This window comes from Rhinolophus sinicus, linkage group LG07 (assembly GCF_036562045.2).
Source record: "Rhinolophus sinicus isolate RSC01 linkage group LG07, ASM3656204v1, whole genome shotgun sequence".
Classification (NCBI taxonomy): Eukaryota; Metazoa; Chordata; class Mammalia; order Chiroptera; family Rhinolophidae; genus Rhinolophus; species Rhinolophus sinicus.
In genome coordinates this window covers 92,175,207-92,197,643 of record NC_133757.1, presented here as the reverse complement: position 1 = coordinate 92,197,643, position 22,437 = coordinate 92,175,207, and the positions used below count along the sequence as shown (strand labels likewise).

The 22,437-nt window shown below is 32.3% G+C and overlaps 1 protein-coding gene across 2 annotated transcripts in view; it reads left to right on the top strand.

The window, feature by feature from the left end:
- The first annotated feature begins 461 nt into the window (after nucleotides 1–461).
- LOC109447240 (putative ATP-dependent RNA helicase DDX60) overlaps nucleotides 462–22,437 on the top strand; it is a 74,762-nt gene continuing 52,786 nt past the window's right edge. The window contains exons 1-11 of one of the 2 annotated variants that reach the window (XM_074338294.1): nucleotides 462–631; nucleotides 4,225–4,498; nucleotides 7,844–7,913; nucleotides 9,737–9,926; nucleotides 10,273–10,614; nucleotides 11,610–11,732; nucleotides 13,531–13,701; nucleotides 14,831–14,989; nucleotides 16,279–16,420; nucleotides 17,375–17,530; nucleotides 18,590–18,692. In XM_074338294.1, the coding sequence (XP_074194395.1) occupies nucleotides 4,228–4,498; nucleotides 7,844–7,913; nucleotides 9,737–9,926; nucleotides 10,273–10,614; nucleotides 11,610–11,732; nucleotides 13,531–13,701; nucleotides 14,831–14,989; nucleotides 16,279–16,420; nucleotides 17,375–17,530; nucleotides 18,590–18,692 (1,727 nt within the window). In that variant the 5' untranslated portion in view covers nucleotides 462–631; nucleotides 4,225–4,227. Of the gene's footprint in view, nucleotides 632–4,224; nucleotides 4,499–7,843; nucleotides 7,914–9,736; nucleotides 9,927–10,272; nucleotides 10,615–11,609; nucleotides 11,733–13,530; nucleotides 13,702–14,830; nucleotides 14,990–16,278; nucleotides 16,421–17,374; nucleotides 17,531–18,589; nucleotides 18,693–22,437 lie in introns of those variants that run through there. The other variant, XM_074338295.1, reaches the window with a different exon arrangement.

The following is a 22,437-nucleotide window of genomic DNA, read 5'->3' as shown; positions in this document are numbered from 1 at the left end:
TGGGGTTTTATCTCCCATTGGACATTAAATTCCATTCAGCAGACCATTCGTGAGCACATACAAAATGTCAGGTTCTAGTCCACAGTGATCATGACTTTTGAGTTGAGGACAAATAATTTTAGTGAGTCTCAAGACCCCAATTAATTGCCCCAGGAGTTCCTCCATTCTTGCTCCAATTTTTGTAGAATTTAAAAAGCAGGTAAAAGTAGAAGGTAAAAGTGAGTTTAAAGGAATGGTTGAACTAGGTACTTCGAGTAGCTGATAGCTGGGACAGGTGCCAGAATGCACTGAGGTAATGAAGCAGGTGTATGTGTACATTTGACCTTCGCCTTCAGTGTCCTATATATCATTTACACTTTTCTAGAGGGTGTGGCCTAAAGAAGTGAGATAATGCTGAAAATCTTTCATAAGCTATTTAGATATCTTGTTTTCTCAGCCTCTCCAGGAAACGAAACCTAAACCAGGCTGACAAAGATGGTAAAGAGAAGTTGCTGCTAGTGGTTCAATTAGAGGAATAGTGTATCTCTGTCTACATTTTTGGATCTTCTCAGGACGTCTCTGAAGACTCACTTCCCCTGTCTTGTGACTGCTGGCAGCTGTTGGACTATGAAAAGAGAACTATAGACCACAGGTAAAAGGGGGTTTGGTGCCTTGCCTATAGATGAAATGGTGAGATTTTAAAGAGTGCATATGTTGAGGGACCATTTATGAAAGAAGAACTGGCTGCTAAGAGCTGAGTTAAACTTGAAGGTTAGACTTGAGGCAGAGTAGTGGTGGTGGTTTCAGTCCCAAAACAAAATAATTTATTTGCAGATAAATTACCTCTAGGATCCATTTGAGATTGATGTAAAAATGGCTGCTTTAGATTGAATTGATATTTTTAAAACATGCTAAGACTTCCCGGTACCAGCTTGATTATTAAACATAAGTGTGATATACAATTTTGTGTTAGGCTTATGGCTTAATGTAACAGACAAGGCAAACATACAAAGGACACACACACTTATTAAGTATATATTTTTAACTGTTTTGGTTAAGTTGAGGACAATGATAAGCTTGGTGGGATTGATTGAGAAACAATGGTGTTAGTAAATGAGAAATCTACCTTAAATGTTTATAAACTTGAATTCTCAAATACTGTTAACACAGTTATCTTGAATATATTTCTAAGTTTAATAGTTGGGAATTGTATTTCACTTTAGGGTAGTTGGTGATATATGACAACTTAATTAGGGTTCTCTGAACAATTAAGACTAATTTTCTCAGTATTTCAATAAAACTGGAAAGCAAAGGGAAAGTTAGTTCTTGTCTCTGTAGTTATTTCTAAAATCTAATTGTGAAGCTCACTGGATTAGCCATTTCCCTTTTAATGACTACAATAGTATTGTTGGTCTATTGGGAAGGACAAGGGCCTTGGATCAGATCAACTCAGCTATTCAATTTACTAGTTACATGACCTTGCACAAGCTATCAAACCTCTCTGGTCCTCTGAATGTTAATTTTATGAGGTGTGATCAAACAATATGGTGAATGTTGAAATAAAAAAAAATATTACAGTAAAAGACACATTGCCATTAATACCCTTCAAAATACTCCACCTCAGTTCGAACACACTTATCCTGTTGCTCTTGCCACTTTCTGAAGCAGTTCTGGAAGTCCTCTTTCGTGAGTGTCTTTAGTTGTGCTGTCATGGCTGCCTCAATGTCCTGAATCATTTTGGTTTTGGGGAAGAGCTAGAAGTTGCATGGTGCCAGTTCCAGTGAATAAGATGAATGAAGACACACCATAATGTTTTTATTTGACAGAAATTGCTGAATGCCAGAAGCAATGTGTGACATGGAGATTTGTCATGATGGAGGATGATTTACACAGTACACTTTAAAACATACCTTCTCTCAACCATAGCTCACACCTGACTTACTGCCCCAAACAGGTTGAAACTTGTCACACACTGTTACTAAGATTTTACAGTGTTTCCCCAAAAATAAGATCTAGCTGGACAATCCGCTGTAATGCGTCTTTTGGAGCAAACATTAATATAAAACCCAGTCTTATGTCATATTATATTATATAAGATTTTATATTATATTGTATTATATTATATTACATTATATTATATCCGGTCTTATATTATAGTAAAACAAGACCGGGTCTTAAATTAATTTTTGCTCCAAAAGACGCATTAGAACTGATTGTCCAGCTAGGTCTTATTTTTGGGGAAACACGATATGTACCACTTCCCGTATTGAAGATCCCTGATTTTTCATTTCCAGCAGCAGCATTAACTGTATTTTGTGATCACATGGAAAGGCTCCATATCACACATCGCTTCTGTTATGGCTATTTCTGTCAAATAAAACCATTATGGTGTGTCCTCATCCACCTTAGTCACTGGATCTGGCACCATGAGACTTCTGGCTCTTCCCCAAAGTCAAAATGATTCAGGACATTGAGGCAGCCACAACACCACAACTAAAGACACTCATGAAAGAGGAATTCCAGAACTTCTTCAAAAAGTTGCAAGAACAATGGGAAAAATGTGTTCAAATTGAGGAAGAGGATTTTGAGGGGGATTAATGGCAATGTGTCTTTACTGTAATATATTTTTTTATTTAATTTAAACGTTCGCTGTATTTTGTCATCACACCTTGTATATCCTGCAACTTTACTGAATTCATTTACTAATTCTAATAGTTTTGGGTATTTTTGGTGGGATCTTTAGGGTTTTCTATATATAGTATGTCATCTGCAAATGGCAATAATTTTACTTCTTCCTTTCCAATTTGGGTAACTTTTTTTGTTTCCTGTTTTATTGCTGTGGCTAGGACTTCCAATACTATGTTAAATCAGAGTAGTAGACGTCTTTGTCTTATTTCTGATGTTACGAAGAAAGCTTTGAGCTTTCACCATTGAGTATGATGTTAGCTGTGGGTTTGTCACATATGACCTCTATTATGTTGAGGTGTATTCCTTTTATATACACTCTGTTATTGAATTTTTATCATAAATGGATATTGAATTTTGTCAGATGAGTATGTGCTTTTTGAGGCTAGAGGTCTTGAGGATAATGCCTAGAATAGTGTCTGATGTTATAGTAAATACCCAATAAAAGATGATTAAGTAGATTAATTAATAAATTAATTTTATTATCATAGACATTCAGTAGGATGACAGGTATTATAGCCAAACAACTCTCAGCTATTCTTTTTATAAAAATAATACATGGGCTTTTGCATATCTGTGTATGTAGTTTCTTTTCATATAATTTAATCATTAATATCTATGATTTCTTTTAAAGAGTCCATGACATTAAAATATCTTGGTGACACTATTAATGCTACTAATGCTATTAATGCTATGGAGTTTATTTACAGAGAATTATTCTATCTCCATAACTGTGTTGTGAATCTAAGTATCTATATTACCTATGGTTGTATCTATTTGCCTTAGGTATATAGTGGCCCTTGATAAGTTTTATTGCTGAGGAACCATATTTGACTCTTTCCTCTATAAGCTGAAGAATGAACATTTTGATGTAATATGAAGTGATGCTATCTGCCAGCCAACATGGCAGTGTCCCCCTGTTGGTATCTTTCTTGATGTCACCACTTAAATATTAAATCTGTTCCTATTAAAAAAGGAACAGATTAAGGAAGAGTACACATGTTGATACAATGAGAGAATGCATATTTCATAAACTCAGTTGAGAAGATGATGAAAGTCATTGGGCCAACAAAAACCAGCAAATTTTAACATTAATTGGATGCCGATGCATTGTATCCTGGTTACAATGGACTAGGTGCTCAACTTTGAAATAAAAGAATACAATTGAAGTAATATTTAAAATGCTGGGACTTAATCTATGGAGACTGTTCCAAAGTTAACATGCACATAAATTTTTTTCAATATTCTAGTTTACTTGAATCGAATAAATCCTCTTTTACACATGTACATTACTTTTTGTTTTTGTCGATGTGACTTTCACATGTATATTTTCAGAAATATGTTTTGCCTGACCATGCAACTCCACCATTCCTTTTGAGTGACTTAATTATAAACAGGTTTGGGGAGAGGATTATGAAAAATTATCCTCATTAGGAAACTAGGTTTTGAGGAGATTTAGAGACAAGAAGGAATTGAAAAGATTTTTCCTTTGAAAGGAATAAACTATATTTTCATATGTTATTTTAAATAAAGTGATAATTAAAAGCTTTGTTTTTATAGATCATGGCTTCTGCACCTACAATGTCAGATGAAAAATCAAGCCCTAGTAACAGTGAAAGTGAGAGTGATACTGAAAGTGATAGCAGTGATGACAACGACACCACAGAGAGCTTGTCCTCATTTGATCAATCTGAAGAAGAAGGTCATATAAGTTCAGAAGACATAATAGAAGAGCCAGCTTTTGAGCAGTTACTGTGTGACTTTGAAATTGGTGAAGAGAAGCCTTCCGAAGTTGAAACTACAGACATTAACAGCTATGATTTAGAAAGATCAGGTGAGGCATTATCCGTGGGTGAATTTCTCTCCCTCCCTCCCTTCTCCTCCGCTTCCTTTTCCTCCTTGTTCTCTCCTCCTCTCTCAATAATATTGATGCCTTCAGACATTTTCTCTTCCATATTAGAAAAAAATATTGTTTTTTAGTTGATCACACAGATGAATAGTTGAATAGTTTACTTGGCTAAGACTCTATATTGTAAAAAAAAAAGGTATGGATTTTTTATTTTTTTATTTTTTATGAATGTGTATAGGTGATTTTATTTAAGTTAAATATGGATCTGTCACACTCCACTCTAGCATAGATTCTTAGAATTTTCATCAGTCCAATTGTATAAAAAAATCCTTGGGGATAGGGACTGAGTATCAGTAATTTTAATAAGGTTCTCACATAATTCCGATTATAGTACTCTACTCTAAATTTAAAAGCAAGTCCAAATGACTCTGCTTGGCTCAAAAGGATGAAGAGTACTGAAATGTTAAGCATGAATTCCTAAACTAAATATTAACACATGAAACACAATTATACTGAATGTAAAAAGAATCAAGACCATGTTAAGTATTAATATATATCTCAATATAAAAATGTAATAAAATTCTGTATATTATCAGATTACAGGAAAATATTTCAGTAGATGCAGAAAAACATTTAAAGTTCAATAGTCACTCATGGTTACTTTTCTCATCAAATAGGAAAAGAAGATATTTACCTAAACTTAATAAAAGTAGCTTGCTAAAAATCTAGCTCAAAGATTGAATAATGATAAAACTTTATCTGCTTTGTCATTAAAGTGAGGAACAAGAAAGTGTATTTGCTCCCGTCACTATTTAGTATCCTACTGGAAGTTCTAGTAAGTTTAATAAAACCAGAAAAGTACATTAAAAATGTGAGGATAGGGAAGAAAGAGAAAATTATTTTTATTCTAACCTACCTCAGGCATTGAAGACAATCTACCTTAAATTTCCAAGAGAATCTACACACAACTGACATATAAGAGAAATATCCTTTAGGATATAAGATCGACGTTATTAAAATACTGATTCTAATCAGCATCAGTATGGAAGTGTCCATTAGAATGGAGTCTAATACTGATCTAAGTATCAGAAATGACTAATTGGAAAATTTATTAAAGAAAACCATCAAAATAGCCACACAAATTAAAATATGCTCAAGAAGAAATCTTACAAAACATTAAGGAGAAAATAATTATGAAACATTATAGAACTTAATTGTACTGAATAAATGTAAAAATATGCTAGGTTCTTCCTTGTTGTCATTCAATATCATAAATATATTAAATATTTCCAAATTAATATTTAAATTTAAAACATGTTCAATCTGAAACTACTCTTTCAGCTTGCCTCTGTGAAAAAAAATGCAGTAGAATATCTTAAAAATCTTGGGATAAATTTCTTAAGCATGATAAAACAACTGCTGAATTCCTTAAACAAGATAAAAGAAAAATTCAAATAAAAAATAAAAAGTTTGGTAAATTTTACCATAATCAAAGAAAGAACTTCTATTTAACAACAGACTCCAAAGTTAAAGGGACAGATTGGAATACATATATAAATATAGGAATCATTTATCCTGGAAAACTAAAGACTATACAAATTAATTGGAGAAAGTCATACTAATAGAAAATGAGCAAAGGTACAAATAAGCAAACCACAAAAGGGAAATCTGAATATTAAAAATAGTCTACAAGATACTTGTCATTGGTACTAATATAAATTAGAGCCGTGAAACACAATTTCACATTTCTCAGATTAGAAATATTTTAAAATTTGGCAATATCAATAACTTAATGATGAATTCAATACTATCTAGTAAATTTGCCTACTTCTATAGTTCTTACTTTTTAGAGAATCTCTCTTGCATATGCTCAGTGAGACATATTAAAAGTAATGTACAGTATGCCATCATTTGATAAGATAAGACAAGAAAACAAAACAACCTGAATAACTATCAGTATGGAAGTTGGTTTTGATGGGGATTCCATTAAATCTGTATTTTGCTTTGCGTAATGTGGCCATTTTAACTATGTTGATTCTGCCAATCCATGAACACAGAATATTTTCCCACTTCTTTGTTCCTTCTTCAATTTCTTGTAATGTCTTGTAGTTTCCAGTGTATATGTACTTCACATCCTTCATTAATTTTATTCCTAGGTATTTTATTCTTTTTGTTGCAAATGCAAATGGAATTTTCTATCTTTTTCTGAAATTTCATTGTTAGTATATAGGAATGTAGTGGGTTTTTGTACATTGATTTTGTATCCTGCAACTTTATTGTATTTGTTTATTGTTTCTGATAGGGAAGTCATTAGAGTTTTGTATATAAAGAACCATGTCATCTGCAAAAAGTGACAATTTGAATTCTTCATTGCCAATTTGGATGCCTTTTATCTTTTTCTTGCCTGATTGTTCTGGCTAGGACTTGCACTACTATGTTGAATACCAGTGGTGAGAGTGGGCATCCTTGTTCTGTCCCTGCTTAAAGGAAAAGCTTTCAGTTTTTTCACCATTAAGAATGATATTAACTGAGGGTTTGTCATCATATATGACCTTTATTATGTTGAGGTTCATTCTTTCTATACCCATTTTACTAAGCATTTTAATCATAAATGGATGTTGTATTTTGTTTCATGCTTTTTCTGCATCTATTGATATAATCGTATGATTTGTATTCTTTCTTTTGTTCATGTGGTGTATCATATTGATTTGTGTATGTTGAACCATTCTTGTGCCCCTAGAACTTCACTTGGTCATTATGTGTAATCTTTTTTAATGTATTGTGGTATTCAATTTGCTAGTATTTTGTTTAGGATTTTTGCATCTGTATTCTTCAGAGATGTTGCTCTGTAGTTTTTTTTAATTTGTGTTACCCTTGCCACGTTTTGATATCAGGGTAATGTTAGTTTCATAAAATAAGTTAGGAAATATTGTCTCTTCAATTTTTTTTGGAAGCATTTGAGAAGGACAAACAAGCATTTGAGAATTTTTTTTGGAAGCATTTGAGGTATTGAATCATCTTTGAATGTTTGGTAGAATTTACTAATGAATCCATCTGGTCCTGGACTTTTGCTGTTGGGGAGTTTTTTGATTGTTTCAATTTCCTTGCTGTTAAATTGGGCTATTTAGATTTTTCAGTTCTTTATGATTCAGTCTAAGAAGGTTATATAGTCTCATTTTTAACATATCTGTCTTTTACATGCTTACTGAATATTTCAGCCATGTAGATGCAGTCTTGCATAAAATATACATCTACTCAGTTCACAAGATAAGCTGTCATTTAAAATTAATCCAAAATTTAGTTTAAACCTCTGTTATTTGTTTTTTAAAGGATTAACTGAATATAAGGGAATTCTGAAAAAGCTCTCATCAGTGATTTTGGAAGCTCTATCAAAATCTAAGTAAGTAAAACACAAATTCTCCAAAGTAATATATCATTAGAAGTAATTCATTTCATCTGTGTAGCATAATTTTATATTTCTTTCTGCTAAGAATCATTTTGGAGAAACTGCCAATGGGACAAGAGATTAAAATTTTTGAAAATGGGTAAATATTTCCTTTTCTTGGAAAGGGTTATGGTATATGGCTTTCATTCAGTATCAAGGAATAAGCTGTTGAAAACTTTGAAGAGAGGTATAAGTGGAGGAAAGAGTCACCTTTCTTTTAATATTGCACAAGATTAAAGTAGCAATTTAATCGGAATTATATTACATGTCAAAATATTAGGCAAGTCTCATAAAATTGTCTTTGGTATGTTTTAACTAATGGCAAAACATTATGTAAAAAGCAAAAATGAAATTAGAAGAAAGTATGTAGTTCATGTTTACACAGTACTAGGTGTTGGAAATTATGTAGATGAATTGGATTCCTGATATCTGCTCGTGCAGGTACAGCTCCATAGAATTGCTTTAGAAAACAATTTGGTATTACCTTATGATGCACAAATCAGTAATGCCATTTCTATAAAGATATCCTAGAGTTGCACCTGTGTGTTAGGAAACATCTGCAAGAATGATCATTGCAGCATGGTTTGTAATAAAAATAAATGAAAAACCAATTCATTAAAAGGAGAAAGATGTAGAATAAATTGTGGTGTAGACATATAATTGAATATTAATAGTAGGAAAGTTATTCAAGTGTCACTTCCTGTAACCATATGCTAGAATTTTAATAATTGGTAATTAAGTTTAGAAAGTAAATTCCAGAAAACACATATAAGACATTGTCCTTTTAATAAAGATTCAAAACTAGGCTTACATATTTTGCCATAAAAACTTTAAAAAATTAAGCAAGACAATAATGAAAACTAAATTCAAGACAGTAGTTGCCTCTGAGAGGGGAGGTAGGGAGAGATGAATTCTGAAAACAGCTCATAGGGTAAATATAAGTTATAGAAAATATTTTATTTCTTGAGTTTGATGAAGAGTTCACACCTGTTTGTTGTATATTAATTTAAAAAGCAAAATAAGATAGTTCCATACATATAGTTGACCAAGTATAATAATTTATTTAATTTTTCACACTGAAGTACAAAGATAGTATTTAGGTTTAAAATATAGATGTAGTTCTTTTTTTAAATTTTATTTTATTAATTTTATTGGGGTGACAATTGTTAGTAAAATTACATAGATTTCAGGTGTACAATTCTGTATTACGTCATCTATAAATCCCATTGTGTGTTCATCACCCAGATTCAGTTCTCCTTCCATCACCATATATTCGATCCCCTTTACCCTCATCTACCACCCCCTACCCCCCACCCCCCTTACTCTCTGGCAACCACTAAACTATTATCTGTGTCTATGAGTTTCTGTTTCTCATTTGTTTGTCTTGTTCTTTTGTTGTTTTTGGTTTATATACCACATATCAGTGAAATCACATGGTTCTCTGCTTTTTCTGTCTGACTTATTTCGCTCAGCATTACTCTCTCAAGATCCATCCATGTTGTCACAAATGTTCTTTTTGCATAAATTTATGCTTATACTGATGAATTTCAATTTCACTATAGAATGAGTCAAATCTTTAAGGTTTATTCTATCACCGAATGATGGGAATGCCACAGAAAAGTGTTACTTAAATATAATATGAATTTGTGGTTAGTTTTTCTGTAAGTTTCTTTCTTAAACTAGAAGAAAATTTGTATAACCAATTGAAGTATGAGATTTTCTCTCAAGCTGCTATTATTTTTATAATTTTTGGATTATGTGTTTTATATTTTTTTCAGAATAGTAAGCTTATTTAAAGTCTTTGTTGAGTCTGAATTTTTTTTGGTTGACGGAGATTCATTATTCATCACTTGTGCTTTTAATGTGAATTTCAAGAAAGGACAAACTCTTCACTTCTTCTATATTGTAGAACGATTTCTTCATGATTTAATTCAAAAGGAAGCCAAATTTGTAATAGTTTTTTTTAAGGTAACAAACATTTAATTCTGTATTCTCATTTTGTAGAATCTATGAAAAAATATATTCATTTTTAAATGTGATCAGTTATTACTTACACTTTTAGATATTTTGTTTCTTCAAATTATAATTAAAGTCTCTACTAATAGGAATGATACCAAGTATCATTGATAGGAAAATAACTAATGAGTCTTTATTTATCTGACATTTCTATAGGATTCAGAAAAACATATTTCAATTAACTTGAACTTCTTTGTATCATGTTAATACAACAATTTATGCACAATACTGATATTTAGAAAATAACGAGTTATTCTATTTTTATCTCTAAAATTAACATGGGTTTCTTTTTTTACAGGATGCAGAAAATATGTATTTTAATTATCCTGAACTTCTGGCCCTCCGTACCACATTGATTCAACATTTAGAATACAACACTGATGTCACCGTTCATACAGAATTTTCCAACTGTTTGTCACCAGAATGGGAGTTATTTCTTAAAGAATGTTATCCATATTTCCTAATTGTCTCAGAAGAGGGTATAACACCTCATCAAACAGACTTTTTAAACATTTTTATCATTCATGCTCTTCATAAGCAAATCAATATTGTACAGTCTTTGGGAATAGAATCAGATGTCCTTAGAACTTATGGACACTGTACCTTAAGTTGCTATTCACACAAAGAGTTTTTTGAAATGGTAAGTTAAGTTAAATTTCCCAGAAGAAATAAGCAAATAAGAAATAAGTAAACGTGGGAAAGTTAACTGGACGCCTGATAGCATAAGTCTTTATTAGAAAATGCTGGATGTGAGAAAACTGTGAAGGAATATTCGAACAAGGGAAAAGAGGGCAGAATTTTTTATACGGCTTTAGCAAGAGAGGTTAGTTTAAGTTCTTATGGATTAATTAATCCTTTGCTTGGCGATTTTGAGAGGTGGGAAGGAAAAGTATGGGCTAAACTCAAGCACAAGGGACGATGGGAAGGGATGGTTCAGAAAGGTCAGGGACATTTGAATACCACAGTGGGAAATTCTCAGCCAGTGTTTTGCACATAAATTGCATGTATGTGTACATACACTCATATATTCACATACACATGCATTTCTATATTCCTATATATTATATATGTATGCTTTTTGTGTGTATGTAATTTACACAAATATAAATATGTGTGTATATATATATAATATATATGTGATGATTTTTGTTTCTATTCTCACTTTTAAAATTAAGATACCTGATAGAGAAAATATTATATTATCTTATTTGTCAGTACTGTTTTGCAACCATTTTGAATAGTTGTATCCATTAAAAATAGATAGCTATAAATACTAAGGCTTGAAAATATCACTTATAATATTCTTTCTTTCTTTTTGAAAATAGGTAACAGATCAGTGTGGGGCAATATAAAACAATTATACTATCACTAAGACCAGTACTTTTTTACTGATTGATTTTATTAGAAATAAATGCATTTTAATTTCTGTTCTTGTATTCTAATAATCTCAGCAGTGAGTAGTTCGAGCAAAAGAAGTGGAAGTCTACTATTTTAACTTGAATTAACTGAGTTTTTGCTTGGTCTGGAGTCAAATGACATACACATTATTTTCTACCTTCTATTTGGTTTAACTAGAAATTTGCAATATATATTTTTATTTGAACCGAAGACTTATTTATATGTTTTGTTTTTTAGCATGAGATACAACTGCAACAGGCTTTGCATGCCTATGTAACAGTATATTACCAAAGGGCACAGAAAGCAGAAATATTTCTGTATGGTCATTTGAAACTAAACTTGGGACACATGCAGAAAGAGGTAACAACACATTTATCTGGAAACTTACCAGCATTTAGGAAATATACTTTTAACGATGTTTTGCTTTTACAAGATAGACATGTCTTTTACCAATATTTACATCCTTATTGATTATATAGATTTGCATCTTTAAAATGTATTCTTTAAGCACTGAGGCAGAAGGAACCTTACTATATTTATTGATCACAGAATCCTAGACATTTTCTACAAAATAAAATCTTTGTATAAAATATACAGTAAAATTGGAGGAAGACAACTGCTGTGATAAAGATCTCAAACTTGTATTTTTAATATCTGGGTGACTACTATGGTATTTTATTCCTAGAAGTTAGGAAATTTTAAGTATTCTGGAAAGGAAAGCTGTCTATGTAGCTAGTAAATGGAAGGTAAGCAATTGATAAGTCAATGGTATTTTATCCTTCTGGTTACTCCAAACACATTCTCTGATATTGTTTCCCCTTCCATAGATCATTCTTTTTGGAAGACTACGTATTATGTGATGATGTGTTGAAAGTCAAATGACTCTGTAGTCAATATATTTATAAGCAAGATGCTTAGTTTCTCTCATAAACAACAGCCTATTAGACATCTCCCCATGGATTTTTAATAGACATCACAGACTTAACATGGTTAGTTTTAGGACCTTGAGTCCAAACCCTTTGCATTGGACTCTTCCACGTATCAGTTAATGGTATCTCTATCCTTATAGTTGTTCAGGACAAAAACTTGGGAGGTATTTTTAACTTTACTCTTTCCCTCATACCCACATCCCATCCACTAGTAAATCCTGTCACTATGTGTGCTGAACCTGACACCTTCTCACCATTTCCATCACTATGACATTAATTTGAGACTCTATCATCTCTTTCATGGACAGATTTTCAAACGCAGTAGACTAGAATACATGAACCTGCCTATATTTCTGCTTCTGCTCTTGATCTCCTATGATTTACATTCTACTCAGTAATCACAGTTATCTTTTAAAAATGTAAATCTGAGATCATGGTTATTACTTGTCTCAAAATTCTACAAGGCCGTGTTATCACTCTTAGAATAAAATCTCTGCAAACCATACATAAAATGTGGACACTAAACAAGCATTTTAAATGAATGAATAAGGTTCAGTGACTTGTTTACTGAACATCTTAAGCTTTAGGAGAAGCCAAGTTTATTGGCTCAAACTTGATACCCTACCACAGATCGAGAAAACTGTTTTCAGTCTGTATAGCTACCTCCTATTCTTGTCTAGTTAGTTACCTTGCTGAACTTCTCAATTTCTTTCTCCTTTCCAACTTTCTCCAAAGTATGGAAGTTGTAGTGGTGACACTGTTAGTAGCAGTGGTTCATAATTATCTATTTATGAGAAGATGGCTTTGAACATGAGAATGATACACCCTATTTGTCTCAGTGCCTCAGTGGCCAATGAAAGTTGTCTGACTGACAACACTGAAGAATTTACAAGTTAATCATTTAGGGACTTGCAAATGGGGCATGGCTTATCCAGGTTTGTTAAAGAGTATACAGATTAGGGGGAGAAAGAGTTATTAACATTAAAATGGTACTTAGAACCTAGTTAGATATAGCCTTATTTTCATTTTTCATTAAACATTTTCCAACTGTTCTGTTCTTCCCTAGGCATTTATTTTATATTTTTTTCTTTTATTCTTTAAAAGATTAAATTTCAGCATTAACATTTTTAAGGGGAAAAATTAAACTTCTGTTTCTAGGGTTAAATATAATCCGAGCTTTGAGTCTTGTCACTGGCAATCACTAAGTCTTTAAAAATTTTTTATTGCAGGTACATCAAACTTTGTCCTTGCTTCAGAATCTGTGGCCAGAAGGAGCTGATATCAGAAGTGTTGTCTGCTCTATTTCATGCTCTGTGACACTTAAACTCTATAAAAAAATGTTACATGATGCACAAGACTGTGAAAACCTAAACACATGCACAGAAAATCATAACGTACAGGTGGGATTCTTTCAAAAATTAATCATTCAATGTTACTTTTAAAGACGTGGTAATGTTTATGAGTAGTAGCTATAGGTTAACTTCATCACCAAACGGGAAATATGTGATTGTCACATGTTCATTGAACAAACATTGAGGTAAATATATTGATCGTGTTCTTATGAAGGCATGCAACACTCTTTACAAAAGAAGTTAGGAATATCTTTTTTTTTTTTTTCCTGCAGTGATCTCGTCACTTCTCTCTTCCCGGAACAAAAGATAAATATCGATTTCATTCTTGTTCTCAGCTGATTATCACTGCTGCTGAGAATTTCATAGACCAGTATCAGGGAATAGGTGGTAACATCCCACAGGGGACTTAACATTTGTAAAAGCTGATGGAGAATGGTGTTGCTGGCTGTAATCTAGATGAACACGCCATCTACTCTGTTGCCCAGAACCCCTGTTTTCTGTTAGGAATACCAATAATAATGGAGATGTTACTATTAATAGTAGCAGCTAACTTTTGCTAAGTCTTTTTTATGTGCCAATGCCAGGTACCTTCTACGTGTTATCATTAATCTTTACAGTCATTATCTGCAGGTAGGCATTCTTATTATTCTCCTTTATAAATGAATAAGAATCAAACAGGTAATTGGTGGCAGAGCTAGGATGTAAACCCAAGTTTGTTTGTTTTTTTGTTTTTGTTTTTGTTTTCCGTGCTAGACAACACTGACTTAGTATACGGGCCATATCTTCTACTAAGCCATGGTCTTCCACCTAAGAACAGGTGTGATAATAAGAAACATTATTAACCTTCTTGTATTTCTGCTTTGGGATTGTAAATAAGTAGATACTAGACATGCTTCCAAATAGGTGACCATCCTCCACATTTAAAAAAATGAAAGTATTAGGTATAGTAAATGTTGGAGCTCTATTTATTTTGAAAAGTCTTCTAATCAAACTCACTAGTTATACTGTTTAGAAAAATCACATACTTATTAACATTTTTCTTAAAATAATTGAGCAGAAATGCATCTATCATAGGGAGAAATTATGTGTAAGATGCTTTAAGATGCTGTTATTGCATATCTGAATTTTTATATTGCCTGTGTGTAGGTTGATACTTTTTAAATTCATATTTTTCTAGGACTTGAAGAACCCACCCACACTAAATGAAGCAGCAGATCTTTGCAGAATGTATTGCCTTAGTGTGATTTTCCTTCAATATCTACCCCTGTTTCAAAGAGCTAAGAGTAGAATTATTACTTATATTTGGGACAGAACACTTCCACCATTTCTAAGAATGGTAGGTTAACTGCATGGAGATTCATAAATACTGTAAATTCAATAAGGCTAAAGTTAGAAGGCAGAATATTTTGCTTTTTTTGATATTGCTTTTTTTCCCCCCTGTATGTATCTTAAAAATTGCCAGCAGCAAACAATGCATGTTTCTAGGAAAAATAGTCCTGTCATATATAGGGGTACTTAAGAAGAAAAGAACTTCAACTACATATAAAATGATCCATATGCTGAAGAATTCCAAATAGTTAATTTATTTAAAGAAACAACCCTTTATACACACCCACACACACACACACACACACACACACGCATATATATGTAATGAATAGTGTACGTCAATTACATGTTTACATTTTATTATTAATTAAATCAGAACAATAAATGTAAAAGTTGTTTGTCAACTATTGAGAAACTTTAAAAATCTTAGTTTTCATATTTAACATAGTGCTTCATAGTTATATATTTTTGTATGATGTATTGCAGTCTTATTTTGGATTAACATTTTAGTTCAAGAAAAAAGATGCATTTTTGAGCAAATTTAACCAGAGAATATTATAGTATAATCTTTTTTATTACATCTTAAGTCTGCTAAGAGTAGAATCATTCCCATTAACTTTAGCGCAGTATGAACTAAAGGGATGCTAAGTTACATAAAACTGTGAGAAACCCACATAATATAATAAAGGATAGTTGTATGGTTATAAAACTGTATTGTTGATTTTATTACTTAGTTGTGTCAGCACCATGCTGTTATATTACACGTATGCATTCAGGTGACATTTTCATTGTATATTTAAGAAATCCCATCTGGTATGTGATTGTGTTTTATTTAGAACCTATCTCTTTAAATGATGCCATCAGCAACTTTTAATTGAAAGTCTATAACAATAACAATGAAATACCCACTACTTTTCTATAATGACTATATATTGTTTTGCATCAATGAAGGAGTATTTCTTGTGCTCGTGATTGTGATGAGTTCCAAAGAATCATCTCATTTCAGACCTGCAAGTTACCTTGGAAGGTTTCGATTAGTCATGTTATCTTACAGTTGGAAAAAAATGAAGCATGAAGATAAGCCATTTGTATACAGTCATATATTTTGTCAATGTCAGAAAAGTAGCATTGCATTTTGATATTTACTCTAGTTCCTTTTTCTTAGTTAAGCATAGATCCTGTTGAGAGAAGCTTGAGGAAGATCTGAACATTCTGGGAAGATTTTATATCATTAGAACATGCCCCCCACCCTCTCTCTCTCTCGCTCTCTCTCTCTCTCTCTCTTATTTTTTCCAGCTAAACAGATGTCAAGTTTTCATCCTAAAACAATTAAAGGCTAAAAATAATTGGAATGTGAATTTCACTGGCCTGCCTGACTTAACTGATAATAGTTTATGGAAAAATATTGCTTATTATTATGAAATTGAATATAGTAGAGGTATGTTTTAAATAATTGTATAATTAAGTCTTTTATTCATGTTTTTTGGTGGGTGCGTGAGTATTGTATCTTACAAATAATGGCAAAGGGCTATTCGTTAATTAACAACAATTCAATAGGAAGCTTTCTTTGCAGAGATTTTCTATGGAAAGTCTGCATTTTCATAAAAAGTAAATGCTTCCATTGAGGATCTTGCAATATATATATGTATATACATATATATATACATATATATATGTATATACATATATACATACATATATATATATATATATATACACACACACACACACACACACACACACATATATGTATATATATACTTTTTCTCCCCCTAAAGCTATGAGACAATATCAGCTTTTTTTTGGGGAAAGGGGAGTTTAAATGGTAGGACTTTAGGAGCTACCCCTAGAATACTATGATAAGCGTTACCATTTATTGTATATCTTTCATATATCAGATAATTTGTATATATTATAAAATGACATCATAGCTTTGCTGCTGATTGTTTTGGACAAGGTGTTGTTCCTGTGAAAACTGAAAAGAAAAGTCAGGTTGGAGTATTATGAGAAGAAGGAAGATGCACAGTGTAGAAACCCTGCCCCACTTCTCCAACATGACCTCCAGAACTCCTGATATTGGCTCCTGAGTCCTTAACCTATCACATTGGAGCCATGGCTTGACTTCTCATTGACCCATCTGGTTTTGTTTCCTTAGTGACAGAAAATTACAGCAACACCAGTAACAGTTCAAAGATACTTTTACTTTTTTATAACATTAGTTACAACATGAAAAATATGCCAGAACCTATTCTGTTTTCTTTTAAGCGTTCAAGATGAGATGCTCACTGACATAAGCTTATGAAATAATTCATATACTCGTAAAATATAAAATATGGTGACTACCACTCAGACTTTCATTATTGATTTTAATTTGTTTTCTTCTTCTACATAGGGCTAAATTTGGGATTGGGTGACACTTTGATGCAGGAATATCAGAAGTTGTGGAACACGGTCTTAACATTATCAGAGGATAGTGATCTTGGAGGACCCATGCCCATGAGGACAACGTCCAGGCTGTTTCTTACACAGAAAAAAACATCTCCTAGAGGTGCTGACAATTTTTTAAAGCTGATCTCATCCAGGATAAAAAGAGATTAGCAATACAATCTGTGTTTAAAAATAAATCTGACCTTTTAAAGCGTTGTCTTTTTACAGGGTTAGTCGTGCTCTTAGCTCCATGCCTATACACTTTCTTTGTCTTCCCTTTGCTTTGTTTCTTTGCTTATTTATTTCTCTATCTATTTATTTCTTGTGAGAAATGAGAAAGTGAACTAACGTTTATTAAATACCCATTCCACCACATATTATGCTTTGCCCTTCACATGAATTTTCTTACTTGGTTTTCAAAATAGCCATACTTCTGGTATTATTATTAATCTCATTTTATAGATAAGATCTTGGGAAAGTGTCATAAATACACAGTGAATTCATTGTAGAAGATTTGAATCCATTTCTGTCTGTCTTCATAGTCAGGAACAGAGGGCATTTTGTAATAATATCTTTACTATATTTTCTACAAAAAGTGTAAGTTTTGTTAAAGCTCATATGGAGAAGCCAGCTTGTATTTAAGTGGATCTCTAAGGATGGTGATTGACAGATAAGACCAGCCTATTTATGTGGAAAATGTTTATTTGGGACTGAATGAAATATATAAAACTTCTTTTAAGTTTCAACTAAGCAAAGAAACAGATGTTATTTTATTACTATTTCATTTTATTAATGTTGATGATTAAATTTAGAAAATTTTTATAAACAGTTTCCTTTGGTCTATGGAAAGAGACATATTTTTTACTGTGGTTCAGAATAAATTCTTGTCTTTTCTAGATTGCATAGTGATTTCATGACAATTTCTCCAAGGCCTTCAACTTCAATTGAAATGAAATTTTATATTAGTTAATTCTATATATATTTACATTTGTGACTTAATAGATGTAATATTAATTTGATTGAAACATCCCGATTTATAATAATTCTATTGATGCATTTTTTATTTTGCAATAAACATTGAAAATGTTTTAGCTTTCCTATTCCAGAAACATTTGCATCACAATGGGAAATTATTAGAGTTTTGTGTTCAAATACTAATTGTATTCCTGAAAACTACCAGGATCAAATCAAGAAATTCATAAATTGGGACTCATTCCTCTGAAAGCTGAGATTATAGACGATTATGCTGGAGACATTTTGTCAGAAGTACCTTTTCTAAGCAGGTATTTATAGAAAAACTTTGCATGTTTGTGATATCTATATTTCTATATCACTGGATATAGTGAACTAGAATTATTGTTTTATATATTGTATATATGTGATTAAAATTTTACATTGGAAGATACATTTTAATGAGAAGTTTATTGAATTTTTCTTTCATATGTGGTTGATTATCATAATTCAAAAAACACTTATATATTTTTCTTAAAAAACTTGCCTTCATTTCTCACATATAGAGAGATCTCCTTTACCTTTTTCTCTGTAATAGGTATGACTAGTTAAAGGTATAAATAAAAGAGTGGGTGGCCAAGGTATGGTAGTAGCCAAGATATAGAAATTAAAGACTAGATGTGAAATTAATCACCAATGTGAATTTTGAAATCATCATGAAGGATGAGAGAAGAACACAGTAAGGAGAAAGACAGTAAGCTAGGTGTATATCTTACTGTGAAAAGAAACAGAACAACAGGTGGATAACTCTCTCAACCTGGAAGAATTGTTGGAATTGACACGAGAGTAAGGCTGCATGGAAGATACTTACACTAAAATTTAGTCATTGTTTATCTGAAATTCAAGTTTGTCTGTGTGTCCTACATTTTTATTTGCTAAATCTATCAATATTATATCAAATATATATATTTCAATGGAATAGAAAAGGAAAAAGATGTCATAAAGCAGCAAAGAGGAGCAAGGAGAGTATTCAGTTGCCTCTAGGTCCAATAGTAAGAGGATTATTGAAAGAAAAATAAATAGCCAAACTTGAAGAGGAAGGAATGGAAGCAGAAAAGTTTCTCAGGGAAGAGTCAGGTTTTAGTCAGAGAAACTTGAGTGAAGCGTTTTCAAAGAATTTATGGATAGAGGCAATTGCTGATGACAGTCTCTAAGTTCTAGAATATGTAGTGAAAGGGTTTAGTGGGGTTATAGAAGTAGATTCATAGGAAGATTATGGTCTAGTAATGATGTATGGTGACATTATCAGTGTAGACTTTGGGGGAAGAATGAGATAGATGGAGATACCTGGCCTGATGGAACTAGTTCTGAAGGTGGTTTAAGTAGTCCAAATATTAATCATCATTGTAGGGATGTGTATTTAGACAGTTAATGGTGGTGAGACAAGAAATGCTGGAATGTGTATGATGGGGAAATTGTAGACATTGATGGTCTCACCAGGAGACTAGAGCATTTGGAAGTAAAGTCAATCTGACCAATTGCATATATGGTAGACATAACAAACAAATCTCTGAAAATAACAAATTATTTTGCAAATGTTATATATTTTAAAAATATGTATATATTTTTTAAAAAGAAGTCCATCCCGACATGACATCATTCAATAAAATGAATTACAAATGGATAGAAATCTAAATGTAAAAGACAACAGTGGAATAAAATAGGAAAATATCTTTATGATTCCAGGGTACAGGTATCAGAACTTTCAAATACATTACAAGACGTAAGTTATTAAGAAAAAAGTGATACATTTGACAATATTAAAATTATATACTGTAATGCAAAAATTTTGGAGATGTTTAAAATGTATGTTACTAGCATAGGTAGGATTAATATCAAGGATTTAGTATAGAGAATTCCTACCATTCATAAAAAAATTATGAATGAGACAAAAGAAAAGGGAGAAAAGAATAGGAGCAGTTAATTAATAGACAGGGAAGTGTGGTAATAGCCAATGAAACTTTAAAAAGATGTTCAACTTCATTGTTAATCAATGAAATAAACATTAAAATTAGTCATTATTCAATTAGTCATTATTCAACACTTTCCATTTTAGGAAAAATTGATAAGACTAAGTGATGCCAAATGTGCATGGCAATGGAAGCTAGCTAGAGACGCAATGGAAACGTTCAAACATTGCTAGTGGGATAGAACCTAGTAAAACCTAATCAAGTTCAAGATGTGTGTGTTCTACAACCTGCAATTTAACTAGAGAAACTCTCCTATATTTAAGTAAGGGAAAACTGCATTAATGACCATTGCAATATTGTTTGTGCAGAAGTAGGAGAATAAAAATTACATTGTGGAAATTAATACAATGCAATACTCCACAATGAAAATAAATAACTACACAAACACACACATCAACATGCATAAATCTCAAAACCATGCAGTTAATGCAACACCGTAAGGTAGAGAATGGTTTATCTATCATGATATCATTTATGTGCAGTCTATTTAGTAATAGTGTATAAAGTTGCATGGGACAAGGGGACAGTTACTTTTTGGAAGAGAGAAGAATGGGATTTCTTAGTAGCATCTATGAGGCTTAAAATATATCTGCAATGCTTTATTTCTTTAAGATAAATAAGATCTGAAGGAAAACTGGAAAATCATTAATAATTTAACAAAGTGAGTGGTCATTCCTTTGGTCATCCAGTATCACAAATTTAAATAGCAACTTTTTGCTAGCACGTATTGAATTCATATCTCCAGCCTTTTTTTTTTTTTTTACTATGAAATCCCCAAATAGTATCTTGACTCAATCCTCTGAACTCCTGACTCTAATTCTATTAATTGGATGTCTGATTCCAAACTCAATTTGTAAGTACCAAACTCCTGATCTTCTAGAAGGAAGCTCATTTTCCCCTCAGCATCCCTGTCTCCATATTCCCCTTTCTTTCAGTTTCTCAGGGCAGAATGCTAGGAATCATGCTTGACTTCTCTTTATAGTTCTCATATCACATGCAGTCTCTCAGTCTAACCCATTTCTCTTCCCCCCAAATACATGGAGAGTATTTTCTTTTCTTGCTTCTGCCAACCCTACGTACCCTGGACAATATGCAATGATCTCTCCATTATTGCAGTAGCCCCCTAATTGGTCTCCTACTTCTGCCTTTGCCTCATTCCCTGTGTTAGCACAGCAGCCAGATTATTTCTTTCCTCTGCTCAAAACCTTCCCGGGAGTTTCAACTCACGCAGGTAAAAAGGGCTACAGAGCTCTACTGCTCTCTGTCCTTGAACCTACTCTCCCTGACCTGTTGACCTTATTTTCTACTTAATCTCTCCCAAATTCTCTTGCTTTGTCCATTCTGGCCTCCTTACTGTTCTTTTCCCCCCCAGCCTAATTGCCATATAATTGACATATAACATTGTGTAAGTTTTCGATGTAAAGTGTGATGATCTGGTACGCAAATGTATTGAAAATGATCACCTCAATAAGGTTAATTAACCCATTCATCACGTCCCTTAATTGGCCTTTTTAGTGGTGAGAACATTTACTGTGTTTCCATGAATATAAGACCTAGCCGGACCGTCAGCTCTAATGCGTCTTTTGAAGGAAAAATTAATATAAGACCTGGTCTTATTTTACTATGATATAAGACCGGGTCTCTAATATAATATAGTATATATATAATATAATACCAGGTCTTATATATAATATAACATATAATATAATATAACATAATATCGGGTCTTATATTAATTTTTGCTCCAAAAGATGCATTAGAGCTGATTGTCCGGCTAGGTCTTATTTTCGGGGAAACATGGTAAGATCTACTCTCTTAGCAGTTTACAAGAATACAATACAGTATTGTTAACTAAAGTCACCACGTTGTACATTTCATCCCCAGAACTTATCCCTCTTATAACTAGAAGTTTGTATCCTTTGACCCACATCTACCCACTTTTTCCCATCCCTAGCCCTTGGCAGTCACCATTCTATGCTCTGTTTCTAAGAGCTTGGGTTTGTTTGTTTTTTCCCCTTTTTTTTTTTTTTTTTTGGTTCCTCTTGTA